At 37.2% G+C, this 20,252-nt stretch overlaps 1 protein-coding gene across 1 annotated transcript in view; it reads left to right on the forward strand.

Moving 5' to 3' along the window:
• The window catches only part of cntn3a.1 (contactin 3a, tandem duplicate 1), a 74,602-nt gene extending 55,438 nt beyond the window's left edge, over positions 1-19,164 (forward strand). Inside the window, exons 12-22 of the mRNA XM_037684922.1 lie at positions 2,234-2,409; positions 5,234-5,351; positions 6,760-6,918; positions 7,108-7,257; positions 9,702-9,772; positions 10,253-10,487; positions 11,312-11,427; positions 11,688-11,874; positions 12,687-12,799; positions 17,865-18,033; positions 18,741-19,164. Of these exons, the coding sequence (XP_037540850.1) occupies positions 2,234-2,409; positions 5,234-5,351; positions 6,760-6,918; positions 7,108-7,257; positions 9,702-9,772; positions 10,253-10,487; positions 11,312-11,427; positions 11,688-11,874; positions 12,687-12,799; positions 17,865-18,033; positions 18,741-18,832 (1,586 nt within the window). The 3' untranslated portion in view covers positions 18,833-19,164. The remainder of the gene's footprint in view (positions 1-2,233; positions 2,410-5,233; positions 5,352-6,759; positions 6,919-7,107; positions 7,258-9,701; positions 9,773-10,252; positions 10,488-11,311; positions 11,428-11,687; positions 11,875-12,686; positions 12,800-17,864; positions 18,034-18,740) is intronic.
• Positions 19,165-20,252: the final 1,088 nt, after the last annotated feature.

The raw sequence follows: 20,252 nt of genomic DNA on the forward strand, positions 1-20,252 counted from the left end.
TATTTGTCATACTACAACTAGTGGCACGTACCCACGTGTTTACTACAGTAGCAGTATGAAAATAACATACTTTACATTTATGTTTATAAAAATGGACACATGTAAAGATTGATAGGCTTAAAAAGAAAATGATTCATTTATTTACTTTGCACAGTGAAGCTACAGTATATGTATATGCATATGCTTATTTTATATTTATGAGTTTAGTTTTCTTGTATTTGTACAAAAACCTTTAATCCTTAATTGAATGATTTTATTAATGTAGGATGAGGAAAATATGTTTGTACAGTATTTCAGTTTAAATAAAGTAAATAAAATAATTTATTGTGATGTTTTTAGAACAACAGTGTTTCATTGTATGACACATTAAAAGCTGTAATGTAAAATGAGTCCAGATAGTTAAAGGTTCAGTTTTGTGGAATTGCAGCTAGATATCACATTTAAAAAAAATGTTTTCTAAAACACTTTTAGAAAATATAATAACGTACTGTATATATTACTTTATTAACGTTTAGCATATATCTTAGATCCTTGTATACGCTTTCTTTTTATATTTGATATTCTTTTTTTTTTTGTTGTTGCTATTTTTGGGTATAAATGGGACCTTGAGTACACAATTTCGTTCCACCTCATGTACCACATGTGATGGGAATGACAACAAAGAACCGTGAACCTTTTATACACAGTAACATGTCAAATATTTAACAACAGTTAGTGACATTGGTAAAGGTGGTTCATTTAAGGCCCTTTAGGGTCTTTTCCTATTAAAAAGGGTCATTTAAAAAAAAGCCTTAAAAGTTACCTTTGTTGTTTATTCGTTATCAGACTATTCTTAAACTTTGGAGGAGTAAAGTTGTTTGTCTTTAGCAGCTGGATGCACAATAAGACAACTGTTGGAGACATTTAACGGAGACCAAAGAAGTGTCCTAAAGACTTTGAAGTCCCTGTCTTAGTATCTGATTGAATGAAATTGACTTTATTTCAATATTATAGGAAACTAATATTTTTAGGATATTATAATAGCTTGATGGTTTATCCACTCCTAGATGTATTGTTTTGACTTACCTGAAACTAATATTTAAGCTTTATTTGATCACAATGTGGATTTCCAGGTATACCGTAATTACGCATTTAGTGTTTTTTCTTGATAAAATAAGTCATTTTAAAATGTCTTTCAACAGTAATTTAAATAACAAAAAAGGTTTAATTATGTCATCTGGCCCAGTTTCTTTAAGTGAGAAACGTTTTGTCCCCCATCCAGAGGACGTCCTCAGTCTACGGCCTGCCAGCCAGATCTGTCCCGTAGCCTTCACTGCTGTGTTTCAATACATGCAGTAATTTAAATACATTTCTCTGTCATCCGGATATCTAATTTGTTTATTATTTTTTTAAGATTACAGAAAACTCCCATGTGACACTGAGGACAATCAGGGACCTAGTCCAATATAACAATACAAATTTACATATTTTGCAGTTGGAACCAGAAAGTTTTGCCTTTCTTCTTTTACATCTTATGCCAAACTTTCCCAGTACTCACCTGGAATAAAAACAACGGACAGTTGGTTTTCCTTGGGGGCTGAGAGATAAACAAGCTAGCTTGTTTTGACAGAGCTGAATATAGACCTCTACTTCTCTTGACATGTTGCATTGGCCAGCCTTTCCATTAGAAGCTCATGACATGTATGCATAAATCCATGTGGACTGGTGTACAGGCCTCTCAGTCTGAGATAAATTAACTGCTGCTGAATACATCCAGCTGAGACAATCAGAGAATATGTTGATGCACACAACACAGCAGATGAAATAGGACAGCTTTTTGTCTCCCACAAACAGACCCAAATTATAGACACAGAAGTGAGCTAACACATCGAAGCTGGAGCTTATTTCTTCTCCTTTTCTGTTATTTTCTTTTGTGTATTGATTTCTACCATGATGCTGTGAAACTCAAAAAAAAAGGATGCAGAATAAGGTCACTGCCAGACTCAAAAGTCATTTGTTTTGTTAACATCCCAGAAAGGATTAGATCAAAAGACAGATTTTTTTGTGCTTTTGAATGGTAAAAGTTTATTAATTATTTGTCAAAGTTCAAGGAACAGACAAATAAAATGGCAGTTTTTGCTCAAAGAAGCAGCTGCAGAGCGGTTGGTTTGAAGGTGATTATATAAAGTCCAAAGAAAAGATCCCTGTGATGATAACGTGACACATTTTGTGAATCTGTGCTCACTGTGTACAGAGGCAACAGTGATCACGAGTCCAGCAGGCCACCTGGATGTGACTGTGGGTGAGAGCATTGTGCTGCCCTGTCAGGTTTCACACGATCCAACACTTGACCTGAAGTTCACCTGGTTCTTCAACGAGCAGCTCATCCACTTCGGAAGCCACGGCTCCTTCTTTGAAAAAGTTGGTGGGGTAAGTTCACTTGTCAGTGACGTGCGGTCAGGGGAGGCAGGTGAGGCATCATGACAAGTAAAATACTAACAACAATAAGAGAAAATACATTTGACCACTTGACCGGTCTATAAGAAACTGTTTTATAAAACTGTTTTCTGAATTATTTCAACACTTCAATGGTCAAAATTGCCAAATTTACACATTGCCTGTTCAAACACATGCAAGAAATGCAGGGTGTGGCAGTGTAGTGCTCTGGTTCACCTCTGGGGGCGCTGTGTCATATACAATATATGAAGTAGGTGGATGGAGCATGCCCATTTTGTCTCTCTTTATCTCGCCAATATACATGTTTGATTGCACATGTGCTACACATGCTGATGTTCTACAGTCTGTTTAATATAGTGAATGAATGTTTGTGGCATATTTCTTCTTTCTAATCGGTCATAAATGCACGATGAAAATATGCAGGGTGAGGCAGAAAGTACCTTACCGCACCAATAGGGGGCAGTGCTGCCCCATAAGGACAATGAAACATTGCTGTGCGTTTTTCTGCTACGCAGAGGGGTGGGGGTGAAGCAAACAGTGCACTCGTTTAAATTTGTTTAGACAAAATAAAAGACCATATCGCAAAAAGGATTTTTCAAAACTAGATTTCAGTCGAAACAGAAGGTGTTCGAGAGAAATAAATTTAAAAAAGGTTCATTGAAATATAAGCTTCTATTTTTGGTTCATATATGTGAGCATCCGATTCCAGATGAGTCAGTGCCTCACCTGTCACAAACCTCACCGCACGTCACTGTCACTTGTGTATCTGTTTTTTGCTGAGTGGCTCCATTAAAACATGCCAGCATGTTAAACGTTAGCTTTGCAGTGCAACCATAGGAGTTTGAGAAACCATAAAATGCATATTTTAGTGTTCAATATGATAGAAATAAAACAGTTGATGGACTTGACTTTCATGAATAAAAAGTACTTTTTCATATGATTCTGTACTGCCACGCAAGAAAACTTTCAGCATTTGAGAACAAGATTATACCAAAGCCGTATGAGACTTGGGAGCAGTGAAAACCATGCTTGTCACCGTTTTCATTCAACTGCACAGTTTAGTTTAAATTGCTTCATGGGGAAGCGGTGGATTTACAAGCAACATTTTCACATCTTATTCTCTAAATTTGAATGAATCATGCAAATATTTTTACTACATAAGGATGGAACAATATTCAGCTGAGCATTGTGTTTTGCTCTTTTAATCAAAATAGGCTTTTTATTGTTGTTTTTATTCATAAAATTGAGCAACTTCAAACTCTAAAAGATTGTCCTACAGCCCTAATTTATTTCCCAATCATTTTTGTTTAATTTTTTTCTATAACGAGAGCTCTGTAATTTATTTCATCCAGAGTTATATTCATTTAATGACGGGTGAGAATTTAGAAATGGTAATGATTTGAAGCAAAAGAACTTTTATCTCCATAAAATGTCCCTGATTATACATCAAAGTGGCTTTAAAGTCACATCTTCCTTCACAGTTCTTTACATTTACAGACAAGGCATCAACTCAACATTAGCTCTAACTTTAAAGTTCAAAGCTAATAATGTGTTTGACATTGAATGGTCTTCTGTAGAGTAGATGGAATCAGGAAGGATAAAAAGAGACGGAGCGGAAAGAAGCTTTTTAATTCCACACAAAGAGCCGTCCTTATAAGCAGTCCTGAAATACAGCATTCAATTATTTGCTGTGTCCCTGGCCTTGTGTTGTGTCTTTCTCTCTCTTAATTAAATAAGCAGAAATACACTAGAAATCAATTTGACATTGCAACTGTTTCAGAGGTTCTTTTGATGCATTGTGTAATCTAAAGATTCTTCAGATAAGCAGATGCATCTCAGAAAATTATTATCGTGAAAAAGTTCAATATTTTTCTTGTCAGTCATTTCAGAAAGTGAAACTGATATACTGTAGATTGAATACACATGGAGTTCAATGTATCAAACCTTTATTTCTTGTAATTTTGATGATTATGGCTTACAAATAATGGAAAAAACAAAATTCAATGTCTCAGATCATTAGAATATTCCACATCCAGCTTTTGGTACCTTTGTCAGTGTGGGAGGAGCCAAGTCCTGCTGAAAAATGAAATCAGCATCTCCATAAAGCTTGTCAGCAGAAGGAAGCATGAAGTCTCTAAAATGTCCTGGTAGATGCAGCGTTGACTGTGGACTTGAGAAAACCCAGTGGACCAACACCAGCAGAAGACATGGCACCAAACATCACTGACTGTGGAAACTTCACTCTGGACTTCAAGAACATGGATTCTGGCCCTCTCCACTCTTCTTCCAGGCTCTGGGACCTTGATTTCTAAATGACATGAAAATGTACTTTCATTTGAAAAGAGGACATTTGGACCACTGAGCAACAGTCCAACTCTTGTTGTCCTCAGCCAAGTAAGACACTTCTGACGTCTCTGGTTCAGGAGTGGCTCGACTTGAGGAACGAGACATTTGTAGCACATGTCTAGGAGTTAATCAGCTGATTAGGGTGTGACACCAGGAGTTAAAAATATTGAACCTCTTCACAATATTCAAATTTTCTGAGACATTGATTTTTATTATTATTATTATTATCTATAACAAGAAATAAATGCTTGAATTATTTCACTCTATTTGCAATTAATTTATATTGAAATATGAGTTTCAATTTCTGAAATGGTTGACAATAAAATTGATTTTTTTTCATGAAATTCAAATTTTTGGATGCACCAGTACTGTTTTTTTTTTTTTTTCTCTCTCTTTGCTTGTTATTTATTTTTATTTTTGTTGATTTTCATTCCAACTTTTGCACCAACAGCGATCAGCTGGGGACATTATGATACGAAACATTCAACTGAGGCATGCTGGGAAATACACCTGCGCTGTTCAGACCAAGGTGGACAGTGTGTCCATCGCCACAGATGTAGTTGTCAGAGGTAAGGGAGTGTCTTTTATGTGGGAAACAAATGGTGCTGATATTTAACATCTATATGCACTTAATCAGCTGGGATGAACAAAAACCCAAGAAAAAAAGTTCATGATTAAAAACAAATGTAATCACTTGCAGCTGATTGCACGAGTCTAATCAAAATAATGTAAAATGTATTCTCACACTGTTAAGAAATAAATAATCAAACAAACTGAAGCTCTTTGTATAGTTGACATGGTTCTCACAAAGCCTTGGAATTTGCTTTTAGTATTCAAGCCTGGAACACTAGGGGTTAAAAATTAAAAATGCGGAAAAGCTTTTGAATTTCTAGACTATTTTATTATTATTATTATATTTTATTATATAGAATTATATAGAATTATTTTTTATAAAATATATTTATATTTTTAATTATATTTTATTTATTATATACAATTGGGAGATAAAGTTAGAGGCCAGACTGAGATGTTTGGACATGTCCAGAGGAGGGACAGTGGGTATACTGGTATAAGGGTGTTAGACATGCAGCTGCCAGGAAAAAGACAAAGAGATGATATCTGGATACAGTTAGAGAGGACATGAAGGTAGTTGGAGTGAGGACAGAGGATGCAGAGGACAGAGTGAGATGGATGAGGATGACTTGCTGTGGCGACCCCTGAAGAGGGAAAAGCCAAAAGAAGAAGAAGAAAATTACGTTTTATTATATAGAATAAAAAGTCCAAATGTAAAAATTAGGTTAATCAAACAAGCAGTCGGCTTTTTTAATATATACAAATTAAAACACTTAAGTTTAAACATGTAATATATGAAAACCATTTTTGCCATTTGTTGCACAGACATTCATTATGTTAGGCCAGTCCATGAGTGAACACGTTTTTTTTTTTGTTTTCTTTAAATACACATTTTTAAATCATTATTCTCAAGCCTTTCTGGAGAAGACAAACTATTTCATTAAAATATATTCATAATACAGATAACTTTGTTTATTTTTCCATTTGTACTGTAGATTCACTTAAATGTCAAAAATGGACTGAAAATAAATGAGGAAATCAGAATGTTTAAGTCTTGTAACATCAGGATTTTTTTTCTGCAAAAGATTTGGAACTTTTCTTTTAAAGAGTATAAAAAAACGATAAGACTATTATTATTAATTCATAATCAATCTTTGTCATCATCTTCATTTTTGATCAACTGTCTCTAATATGATACAGTTTGAACTGATTTTACTTTAGTACCACAGGGACGCTGAAGGATTAGGAGCTACTCTTCTAATTCTTTGTCTCCTTAATCCATCTATTACATCGGCTCTTAAGTGCTGCCCACCCACTCTGTCTCCATTCTACTTCCTCTTGCCTTCATTAGTGTTTACAGTATATCATTCTATGCAACTGAACTGTAGATTAAAATCCCTCCAGGTCCTCCAGGTCCACCTTTGGACTGTCAGGTGACTGAGATCACAGAGACCACAGCCTCTTTATCCTGGAGACCTGGGTTGGACAACCATAGCCCCATCCTCAGCTACACCATCCAGGCCAGAACACCCTTTTCTCTCGGATGGCAAGCTGTTACCACTGGTAGGCTGGATTTATCTGCAAAACACTGTGTGGGCTGTGAGAAGGAAATAAATAGATCAAAAAGGGGTGATGGGGTGTGGCTGTTATCCGTTTCAGTCAGCAATAATGAGAAGAAACTGAATAACACATCACATTTATTGGATCTTGTAAAGTTGTAAATAAAAAACATATCTGTGTAATTTCTCTTAGTTCCTGAATTTCTAAGGGGGAAACATCTCTCTGCTTCTGTTGTTGACCTGAGCCCCTGGGTGGAGTATGAGTTCAGAGTTCTGGCAACCAACGGTATAGGAACAGGAGAGCCCAGCAAACCCTCTAAGAAGGCCCGCACCAAGGAAATGCGTATGTTCCTTAAATTATCTCTGCTGCTGAGTCATGGACATAAAGGGTTTCTACTTCATGCTCATGATGGTTAGACAGTACCAGTTTGAGCATTAGATGCCTAACGAAATCACTATTCCCCAAAATTAAGCATTTTGACAAATTAACAAAACTTTTGTTGTCAATCATTCCATTTCACCAAGCCCATCCATATGCGTAAACAAGTGACCCTAATATATATATATGTCAGCTGATGTGATTTAATTATGATGCCTCCCTCCAGAAGATTTCTAGATGCATCCCAGTAGTAGGAGACCTCAGGTCATGCCCAGATTTTGCTGGAGGGATTGCATATCACGTATAAAAAATATAAATATGTTATGTTTTGTAATGGTGTAGATGAACAGATGCTCAGATATATTCATCATTTAACACGGATTCCTCATTTTTCTGGACTGAATAAAACGTGCATTGAATTTAAGGAAATGCAAACGTGAGACGTCATTTATATTTGACCCATCAAAATGAATGCGGTCATTTATTTACAGAATCAAAATTTAACATCAAACATTTACATTAATTTGGCAAATTATGAAAATAACAACATAAGCAATCAATCAGGAAAAATCATACGGCCATGATTTTTCCGTTGCTTCACCACAGACATTTATGAAAACTGTACAATTATGATCTTTTACCCACATGAATGTGGGTGAGCATTTTACACAGACATTTCTAAAATATCTGGAAGAATTTCTACTTGATAGAAAAGTTTAAAGATGGAAAGAAGTTTAGAGGGAGTAAGATGGTGTGTGAGGGGTGAAATGTGTTCACCAGAATCGACACTCTCCGGCTTTCTTCAGCTTTTCCTTACAGTACACTTAGGTGATGAAATCGGCTCCTTTACCTGGAGATGTCTCAGGTGAGATTCCGTTTAACGCACCCTTTCAGCGTCTCAGTAGGATGCTGTTACTCGTCCGAAGTAATGGCGAGGCTCTGTTCGACACATATTCACCTCAGTGGAAAATGTTATAATCCCATGGAACTCGGAAGAGCTCTGTTGTCAGGATCATCCCGTCTCTCACAGAACTGGTTGGACTGTGTATCCAGCAGAACTCCAACAGCACTCCATCAGAACTTCAACAGAACCAAGACCGAGTAGACCAGGACGTACTGACATTTTAAAGAGCTGTTTCCCGGTTCACTTTTGGGATTTGTTCATTGGTCAGAAACGACCAGACGGGGTGTGTTTTGTGACGTAAGAGGTTAGAGACAGCGAGAATTGTTATGAAACAGATCAGAAATGTTCTCACAGACAGAGAGAGTTTTGTTTTGGCGCGTTTCAGAAAAGGTGCCAAAACTTCTCTATTTACGTCTGAGAGGATTCTAAAAACATGACAGTTCGTTCAACAACTTGTTTTTCGTTTGACTCCAACCTTGGAAACGCACACTTGCTCACTCAAAGGCAGAAATCAGAAAATGCATAATTATTCTGTTACAGCTTTGACATGAGAATAAAAATCATTACACAGTTAATAAAATTGATTAGTTCACTGCCACATCTAAAATGGTTTGAACTAAGACACTTTGATTATCAACATTTGTAAAATAGTAATGATAATAAAAAGAGAGTGTTCTTTTCACTTGAATCTTCAAGAAAGAAAGTCTCAGGATGGGTGAACCTGTATTTCTGAGTTCAAATGAATGAAATGACAGTTCCTGTCCCACAAGGTTCTAAAGGTCAAGAGTTTTGACCTTAGACTTAGTTTTTGACATGGGCCTAGTCTACTACAATGGCTCCAAAACAGCGGTACTGCATTGTAATATTAAGAGATTGCAAAATAGCTGATGTAGCTGACTAAAAATAAAGAAATTTGCCATAAAAATTATTGTTAGTAATTCAAGACCATCATGCTATGTGGCTACAAACTCAGTCAATCAGAAAACAGAGCAAAACATGAGTTTTGATGAATGTTACGTGACTAAAATGGATGGATTTATTTTGTTTAGGGTTATGGGAGAGGTGGTGAAACCTAATTTATCACAGGACAAGAGCAGAAAACAAATAAAATAACACTGAAAACACACAATAAAGATATCAACTGTAGTTTAGTTGTGTGTTATGTTTGCTGATATGCCACATGCTCAAGTTTTATTGTGGAGGAAGTCTACTTCTCAAAGAAGGTTATTATCTCTTAGTCAATATCTTTGGAAATCTTCCTGCGGATAAAAAAAAAAAATCTTTATAGTCTTTTTTTCAACTTGAGCAAAAACTTTAAGAATCTGAGCTCTGCTTTTGTTTTTCTTTTTCATTTGTTTTCAACAAATCGTGTTTTTAGTCAGTTTCAAGAAAATTCTGATGAACATTTAATAGCATCTCTTTTTTCAGTGGCGTTGAGAAACTAAACACTTCATGTTTGAAGTTAGAACTTGATAGCCGCATATAAACACGGTTGATGTTTTAGTTCCCAGGGTGACTCCAGCGAGAGTGAATGGTGGTGGTGGGGGACGTTCAGAGCTCGTCATCACGTGGGAAGTAAGTGTAAACAAACAAAAATGTTATTATTTGTTTCTGTTCAATAAGTCTGTGTTTTAGCTGTTAGCTGAAGTATTTCTGAATCCTGTTAAAATGCGTACATGACAGCTGACGTCATTAAAAAACACAATTTTCACATGTCCAGTATATGCCTGTTTGCTGTATGTTGTGGCTGATATAATCAGTCATTTTTGACTTGGAAATGAATGTTGCTGCAGTATTATTTTCTATCTTGGTCACATAAGGAATAAATAGTCTGTTTGGATAGCTGTTTCTTTTCTCAGAAGTATAAAATCACTGACCCACTCAGGGTGAAAAACCCATGCGGTGTTTGCTTATATGGTAATGACTTCAGTTTTTTTTTTTTTTACTGCCTTAATCTGTGCAGGGCTGCATTTCTGTAAAAATATTAATATCAATGAGATCAGTGAAGCTTGCTTCTCTTGAGTCATCAGTCTGAGTCATATCGTATCTCCTTAGCCTGTCCCTGAGGAGCTACAGAGTGGTCCGGGCTTTGGATATGTGGTTGCTTTCCGCCCACTCGGGACACAGGGCTGGATGCAAGCTGCTGTCACATCCCCGGAAGCTTCTAGATACGTGTTCAAGAATGAAAGTATTCCACCCTTCTCCCCTTACCAAGTCAAAGTCGGGGTATACAACAACAAGGGTGAAGGACCTTTCAGTCCAGTGACTACCATCTATTCAGCAGAAGAAGGTGTGTGAAATATGTATGAAACAGTGGGGACATCCAGCGATAACTCAATGGGTTGTAGACTCTGATCAATTTAATCTGATTCCAAATTTGCAGATGATGAAAATGCATTTTCACAAAGCCTTTTTCATCCTTTGTTACCAGTTGTGGCAATTTTATGTTGGCTACATTAATTACCCTCTCATCATCTCATTAATCAAATAAGCCAAACACTGAGAATTTAAGGAGATTGTTCAACCCAGTTTTACTTGCAAGGAGGCAGCATTGAAAACAGGCTTACACAGATGTTGCATGAAGCTCCGGTCACAAGGTCTGCCCACGGACTAGGAGTTAGGGAAAGCTTAAATACCCGTTATCAGACAGAGGCGAGGTAAAGACGACCTCTGCTTCACAGCTCACAGTTTCTGAAGGCGTCAGAAGTTATCAGTCATCAGTTATGCAGGCTCCTCTCTAAGTAGACAAAAAGACTCCGTTGACCTCACACACATGGTTCTACATTAATTTAACATTAGTAAGTGATAACATCCACGACCTTTACATAAAATCCCCTGACATTTTATAGGAGAAGTTAAGGCCTCATGTGTACTGGTTAATCTGTCTAAGCCGAAGAAACAATAAAGTAACATGCAAAATACAATTTGAACCATGTACACCACTGTTGGTGTTGGAATCTCTATGGCACAACTGGAAAAGCTCTCTCTCTAGTGGTAGATTTGTTTATACAGATATGTAGATAGATTCCATGAAACTATGATATCTTTAACAAGTCATGCAGAGGATGTGGGTGTAGTGAATCCATGTATTTCTGATGATCCTGTCTGCTTCAGAGCCCAGTAGACCTCCGGGGAGGCTGAGGGCGAGGAGCGTATCAGCATCCGAGGTGGAGGTCACCTGGAAGCCGCTGGTTTGGAGCAACAGCCGCAGACATATCCTGGGCTATGAGGTCAAACCAGCAGATGCCCACACAATCCGACATGTACAAACACAATGAACAGTGCCAACACTAAGTGGCTGTATATTATTAAAACTCGACATGTTAACCTTTTATATTATTGGCTTGTGGATAATATTGATTATGTAAAATGAATTATATTATGATGTATCCCATTTAAGGTTCACTTTAAAACCAGCCACGTTTTGAATAAATAACTAAATATCAGTTGCTAATTGGTGAAATGTAACCTGATTATGTTTTGTGTTTAGCTGCAGTACTGGGGGGAGAAAGTAAAGCAGGATGCAGCCAGTGTGATCAGAACAGTGGGGAATAAAACAACAGTACTCATCAGGGATCTGGAGGGCAGCAGTACCTACTGCATGTCCCTAAGGGCCTATAACAGTGCTGGAGTGGGTCCACAGAGCAGCGTAGTCAATGTCACAACCAAGAAGCCACGTAAGGAATCTACTTTCAAGATGCTGCTGGCAAATCATAATGTCCTTTTTGTGTACTGTTTTGCTCCCTATCATTCTCACTTTTTATTCATGGTACCATAGCTTTAGGGGCACAGCTCAGTCTGTATATATTATACTCATGGTAGTAGGCAGTGATCACAAAAACAAGTGGCATGCTGTGTCAGACATTATTTTAACATTGCTAGGCTGTTGCATAAAGCAGAAACACACACAAAACTATTTGATTTACTTCAAAATCTTTTCAAAGGAATATATTTAAATGTGTTGTCACATGGTCAGTTTTAGATTTTGTAGCCACTATTTATTTACTGCTCCTTGGGTGCTATGACATGAAGATCAGCCTGGAAAAAAAAATGTGGGATTCATCTGTTTTATGATTTGAGTGCTTTAGACACATTACTTTATGGCTTCACATGTTTTTAAAAGAGTCAAACAAATCATGAACCTGCTCCACTGAACTTTGTGTGCCCAACTAATTAACATTTTCATAAAATTTGTGGCATTTTGTAATGTGCATACTGTATTATAAAATGTTAAAAATAATTATACAATGAGCCACATTCCTTTTTGTCTGTTCCAAGATCGTACTATCCACCCACAGCAATTACAGATAAGACTGATCTTCTTCCCACACGCACATGTTTGTGAAGTCACTGCTCACTACTGACAGTGGGATGATGAACTGATAATGAGAAATCTCCTTCATGCTGAGTTGGTTCTGGACTGTTTATTGACTCGACCTCCTGTTGTTTTTCTGCCTCCACTTATTTTCATCCTGTTGTTCTCCTCCAGCACCCAGCCAAGCCCCAGATAAAATAAGGTGGAACACTTCTGACTCCAAGGTCATTCTGCGGTGGGACCAGGTGCACGCCCTGGAGAACGAGTCAGAAGTCACGGGATACAAGGTGAAGACTGTTGACTTTTACACTTCTCACACTGGCACTGTGGGAGGGGGAGTTGCTTTTGGGGGGGGGGGGCAGTTTTTATTCCACTTATATTTTCGTTATAAACACACACTGTGGTGCTGCATGCCCCGCTAACAACAGAAACAAGTCTACATGCCCGCTGTGGATTTTTACTTAACTCCACTCAACTTTTTTATTTATAAAACTTCTCCCAACAAAAGTAAAACCTAAAGTTTGTTACAGAGCAAACCAAGATAGAAACCAAACACTGTAATAATAAAAATAAACATTAAATATTAAAAAAACTTTTTTTTTTCTTTCTTCTTCTTTTGGCTGCTCCCTTCCTCAGGGGTCGCCACAGTGAACTAACTCGCACGAAGACTTGGCAATGGTTTTTACACCAGATGCCCTTCCTGACATAATCACAGACCACCGAGCTACCACAGCCCTCTGTGTGGAGCAGAGAGCTGCCATCTAGGGTGCCCGGTGGGAGCAGATGGTGGGGGGTAAGGGCAGTGGTGTAGCCTACATTTTTGTACTGGGTATACTGTGCTTAAAAACCAAAGTACACTGGTTAGTACAATGTAATCGTTAATTGCTAATTTATTTATTAGATTTTTAAGCATATTGAACATTTCTAAATTTCTCTGATGCTTATATTTGACTAAATGTACAACAAACCTTGTATAACAGTTGGGTTTGTATTAAAAACATGTTATAGAATTTATAAAACAGCATCAAAGCAAAACATATTCAAGTATAGCAGTAAGTACAGAATTACACAATAATTCACAGGATAATTGATTGTAATAAACAAGCGCTACATACCGATAGATTGTTACGGAAGCATTTAACTGCCATTTAACGTAGCGATGACATGTGCCGAATGATATGTCATGTATCACTGAGCACTTTTAACTGGTTAGAATTTCTTAAGCTTTTCTAGTGGGTATATTTTGTATACCTGCGTATCGCGTAGACTACACCACTGGTTAAGGGCCTTGCTTAAGGGCCCAGAGTGGGGCAAATGAGGGTGGAGGCAGGTGTGGGTGTTCCACCTTTCCCACCTATATTTTTGATGTTATCAGTCCAGGGAGTCAAACCGATGGCCTTCGATCACAGGCCCATCTTCTCTAACCTCTGTGCCACCACTCTCCCTATTAAAAAAAGAAAGAAGGAAAGAAAAACACAAGTTGATAAAATTAAATTATATGGGTAATAAAAAATATTACATCAGTAAAAATAATAAAGACATATGTTTGTAAATGATCGCATTTAAAAGGCTGCAGTACTAATGAAGCCATCATGGAGGTGAATGGGTTGTATGGGAACATACAATGGTGACAATACATAACACATTATTATTTTTAATATTATTATCTCAACTGTATCAGGTCTCTTTTGTAAATGAGTCCCCAAGGCTCAGTAGGATTCACTTGTATAAATAAAGGTTGAATGAATCTGGAAATATTATGTAGTATGACATATAGGGAAATATATTCATACTTTTCACGAGTTCCTCATCTTTCTGACTGTGTAAATGTCGTGCATTGAATTTTAACAGAAATGTAACGAGAGACGTTATTTATGTTTGACCCATCAAATGAATGCGGTCATTTATTTTCAGAATCAAAGTTTAACATCGAACATTTACATTAATTTTGGCAAAATATGAAAATAATAACAGACAAGTTTCACAGAAAATGAACTTCAATCACGCGGCGGTGATTGAGGACTTAGCTTCAGATATTTCTAAATATCTGTACTGATTTTAGGAGAAAGCAGAGTTTAAGATGGAAATGGAGATTTATCTTACAGAGAGATTTGTGAGGGAATTAATCTGTTTGACCAGAAAACGTGCACGCTCCATCAGATCTCAGCTGGCCTCCGGTACACTTAGTCGAAAATAGAACCTTCTACCTGGTTGACGATGAAATCAGCGTCGGCGTAGGTTCCTTTCTGACTCTTTCAGCGTCTCCGTGAGAACTGCCAAACCCTTAGAGAGTCGTACGAGGTTGTTCAAACAGAAGTTATAATCCCAAAACGTCTCTGGATCATCCTGAACGCGTTTGCACCCAAGAACTCTGACTCCATCACTCTGTGCACTCTCTAGTTGAACTCATTTCTGAGTGCAGCAACACAGCAACCAACAAACTCCAGCAACTCAGCGTCTCAGCCTCTCAGCCTCTCAGCCTCTCAGCCTCTGCATGAACTGGGAAGTTGCCACATTTTAAATGGGTCGACTTCCGGGTCATTTGAGAGCTTTTTGATTGGTCGATGGACCAGGAATAGAGGTGTGGTGTATGATGTAAGATGTTATTAAAAGTCAAGGATTGTTTCAGTGACAAACAGAAAGATTATTGTAGGACTTCAGACTTCGTGGAGTCTCACTCTTATTATCTTCTGAAAAAGTTTAAACATGACATTTTTCTCAGTAAACATTTTAGTTGACCGAGAACCGACCTTTAACATACTTACATTGCAGACAGAAAAATCAAGAAATGCATATTAACCTGATTTCTTCTTTGAATGAGGAATAAAAATCATTACTTACTGTTTATGAAAAATAAAAATGAGTAGTTTTCTTCAACCTGTAAACATTGAGTAAACTAACACAATTTGATTATCAAACACTTGTAAAATAGTAATGATCATAGAGAATTGTCTTTTCTGCTTGATTAATTCAAGAAAGAAAGTCACCAGATGGCTCAAACTGTATTTCTGGATACAGATCAATGAAATAACAGTCACTGCTCATCTGATCAAGATTTGAGGTCAGATCAGGTTCAGATCAGGTTCACTACAATTACCAACAAGTCTTCTGATTATCCGAAAAGTAGTTCTTTATATATGAAGGAGTGAGAGTTAAAGGAGACCTTTACTGTAAAACAGGACTTTCTTTTTGGATCTATGTTCTTGAGTGTGTGCAGAATGTTTAATCAAATAACAATAACCTTTAAAAAAAACAATATAAAATGTTATTTTGTAGTCCTGTGTCACTTCTTGCATCATCCTTTTCAGACAGAACTTTACCAGACGTTAGAGGAACCTTTAGGTGACTTGAAAAAAAGTCCATTAATACCATCAAAATGTAATGTAACATATTCTGACACAACAGAGCCTTAAAATACACAGAAACTGAGCAAGCTCCATTTGGCATTTCAAGAGGGACGCTCTTATCTGAGAGTGCAAAAGGCCGTAGATGAAATATCAGCCCTGCAAACCCATAGAATGTAACAGTTGTGAAACATTTGGAAGATGCTAAGAGCATTTTTTTAAGGTTAGCTTAGGAAGGAAACAAAGACAAATTGTCAGAGGACTAACGAGACCTGGGTTGGGGTTAGAAAGGGCAGATCAGCAGGAAGAGACCGTTGGCAGGTGTCCAGAGCAGGGCAGGACAAAGACCTGAGGTGGAAAGACAATGCAGGTATGCACTGGACAATAATGTGCAAAACCAGAAAACGTGTGACTAATATTCACACACACTGACACATGTGAAATTTGTTTTATGCAAAAAAGTGCTTTAGTTTTTATCATTTACTAATTATGACAATATATTATGTCTATTCTTATTGTAAATTTCTGGGGCTGCAGCGCTGCGGTCTTAAGCTGCAGTGTCCAGGGCAAGAAATATCTGCATTGTTCTACAACTACAAATACCTTCATTCTGCGCTCATTGAGGTTACTCTGCACACTTTTCTGTTATGTCTGATAAATGCACTGACATTAGATATCAAGCCATGTGCACATCGGTTTAAAGGCAGCAGTTACTCAGACGATGCACATTAAAGATTCATTATATTTCAGCTGTTGCTTTGTGTTTTTGTCCCAAACAAACCTCTGCCTTTACAAAGCAGTCTCAACATATTTATACTGGCACTTTACAAAACATTACAAACAGATTTATTCAATTAAATTTAATTCAATTAAATTCTTTATTGTCCATAACATTCAATGAAATGGAGATTTGTCTTTGACATCTGGCTCTTAAAAAACAACACAAGTTAAAAAATGTCATAATACTTTAAAAACTTGAAAAAGCTTTGCTAACCCAATTAAAAACATTCTAAAGTACACAATACATTAAAAATATGGAAATAACCCAGCAGACAATGGTTTATCTTGTAAGGTTGTGTTTAAATAGGACCTTGACAGGGTAAAACTGGAAAAAAACAACACTTGGATTTATTTTGTAGAAATGTAAAAAGTTAAATTTGTTGGCATAAAATATTTCAAATTTATATCTAAAAAATATATATATTTATTATCTTTAAAGTGAATTAATGTAGTTGCTTTTTTAAGTCCACACTACCTGTTCAGGTCCAGGATGAAACTTCCTCAGCTGGGTCCCTCGTGGTCCAGGCTATTTACCATCTTGAATATTCTCTTTTGTAACTTTATAAATGTACAGTCTGACTGAGAGCTCGTTCAAATTTTCCTCAGGAAACTGTAACTGTAATATTGTTACTAAAATAAATCATTTTGAGTTTCTTCTATGAAATGTTAGATGCTCATGCACCAACTGCATGTCAGTTTATTAAAATGTGTGTTTAAAGTATTTGTAAAAACACAATCTAAATAAAATCACTGGTCATTGAACTCAGGATTAATTTGAAATTAATTAATTTCTCTAACTCATTTATTAAAGCCTTTAAAAAAAGTATACTCTTTATGAGAAAACTCCCCAGCAGGTGAACAAATGCATAATCTGTCTCCATTTATCACAAGCCAACTTCTACTTTTCAGTCAAATAATCCGTACGTGCTACGCCTACAGGATCTGCCCCTTTTTCAGGTTTTGCATGCTGTTCCTTCTGCAATAGCTTTAGTCCTTTTGACGACGAAAGCTGAAGGATCTCCTTTATTTTTATTTCACTTATCACGGTCCTGTCAGCTGTGTTAATTTATTTCAGATATCCACAGCAGAAGATTTGATCCTGTTATTTATTGAGATAGCATGCTTCATATCTTGAAGCAGATATTGTTTTATAGTTTTCATGGATTCCTCTCGTATGGTTCACTGGGTTTGATGCCATAAAACACTTCCAAACACTTGTTTCCTGCAGGTGATGTACAGCCAGGACAAACACAGCCGGCCTAGTGTGGTGGAGACCAACAACACCTCCTTGGAGTTGTCGCTGCCAGTCAACCAAGACTACGTGATCCAGATTAAACCCTTCAGTGAGGGAGGGGAAGGCAGCAGCAGCCCCCAGATTACAATCCCCAAGATTGAAGGTGGGACAAAAGTGACAAATAAAACAAGAAAATCATGCCTACCTCTGTTTGTGAAACTTCAGTAAAACACAACAACAATAGTCTTTGTTTGCACAAAAGTATCTGCTGATCAGCCGATTTGTGCTTATTTAACTTTTAGGTTTTATTTTTCCACAAATTTTTCAGGGTAAGCATGTAATAAGACACAGCAGTGTAAAAAAAAAGCCTGGAAACACAACACAGTCCACAAGCACCAGACAGATACATGATCACAGGCTCATTACTCAGTCATTTCCTATTAAACTTTTTTTTTTTAAAGTCTTCAAAATGTCATTTATTCTTTCATGGTAGCTGTTTAATGTAGTATTTTAGCCATGAACTGAAACACAAATAAAATCATATTCTCTAACATGCACACACACTATACCAGCAGTTGTTTGTTGCAGAGCATGCGTTTCCTTCTAATCTGTGGTCCATCAGTTGCTGCTTGCTACACTTCTCCAGCTTTTTGAAGCTCGTTGTGTTACTGCCATCTATTGACACTAATGTGCACTCACACCATAAAGCGCTTCAATGAACGAAACGTTTTAATTAGGTGTTCTGTTTGTACACTGTGAGTTATGTTGGTAACCCATCACGTTAATTAATTTACAGTCAAAGAAACAGAACAAACGTTACAAAAACACGTGCACTAACCTGATGCATTCTGTTTTAATTCTGTATTTCAGGCTCCGTAGCCGTGGGAGCAGCCCCGGAGCTGTTGCCATTTCAACTTGTCATCTTTGCAGCGCAACTCCTCACAACCAGAATGGTGCTATGACAAACGCCCAGGCACTACAGCGTCTTACTCTGTGAAGGAAAAACAAAAAACAGCAGGTCAGAGACAACACAAGGCCAACAGCCGCATTTCCTCCTGCTCCCTTTTCTATCCTGCTGAGTCCTTCCTCTTCTCGCTACAAAGATCCTTTTGTGAGGAAGATTCTTTTCTGTCGCAGTTCTAAAGTGGTTGCTGAAAGGAACTGGCTCTTTCAGAGTTTGTTTTTATGAAACTGAAAGAACGCCTTGACCTGAATGACTCCAGTCTCTTTGAAGATTATTTTTTTCTCGTCTCGTTTCCAACTAGTGGATATCCTCATTCGCTTTTCGCCTTGGAGGATGCATTATGTATTTGACTTTCAGTGGAACCACGTGGATTCTTTACAAATGATATGTAATATATGCACCACTCAACTTTTTTAAGATTTGAATTAAAAATAACTGAGTGGCACAGACCTATATGACCAACCGGTTTGTGGACGTGAAGACATTTAAACCTGGAGTTTTTTGGGGGGAACATCTTTCACTGTCCAAGAAGGAAAACCCTGTTTAAAGGAACAAATGACAAACCAGACGTTTCAGATTTTCCCTGGATTTTAATCACATTACGTGTTGCCATATCACTGGAACCAAAGTGTGTCTGACGAGGTTTGGTTTTACCTGCTGCATCAGGAGCAAAAACAGCTGCCTGTGAGGCGTCCATAGAAAACATCTGACTTGTGTTGATAGTGTCTTGCTCCCCCATCCATTGTTTGTAACCAAGAAACGTATGAAAACCTCAGGTCCCAAATGAGCCTTAAGTCTTAGAATATTTCATGTTGTAATTGTTCAGTACAAATTTGATTTATTTTAATTTGCTTTTTTGTTGTTGTTGTTGATCCCGACTGTACTTTAGCTCTTTCACTGTCATCAATTTCTAAATCATCTGTTTTGGAAGTTTTGGGTTCAAAAACAAAAAGGTCTTTCTCCTGTTTCCATCCTGATGAGCACATCGACTGGCAACAAAAACTGCAACTGACTTTACTCCAACACATGACTGTAAAGTAGGGTCAGTATTTGTCAGCCACTGTTTGGCATGAAACTGGAGTACCTGTGTGTACCTTGAGGTTATTTGAATGGAACAACCTGCTTTTAATAAAGATAATGCTGTTTTTAACCATGTCTGTTCTCTCTGCAGCAAGTGGACCAAAAATATATCTACTCTCTATCAAAGAGCTGCTTCGTCTCTGGCCATGCAATTTTTGAATGCATCATTTTATACTTCTACCATACCATACCACTTTATTTATAAAACACTTAAAACAGCTACAAGGCCAACCAAAGTGCTGTACAGACAAAACAACATGTAACACACCAAGCAAAATACAAAATGAGGTAAATCAGAATATAGACAAAAAACGATGCAGATAATGACGATAAACCAG

Source organism: Nematolebias whitei, chromosome 11 (genome assembly GCF_014905685.2).
Source record: "Nematolebias whitei isolate Nwh7 chromosome 11, NemWhi1, whole genome shotgun sequence".
NCBI classification, from domain to species: domain Eukaryota; kingdom Metazoa; phylum Chordata; class Actinopteri; order Cyprinodontiformes; family Rivulidae; genus Nematolebias; species Nematolebias whitei.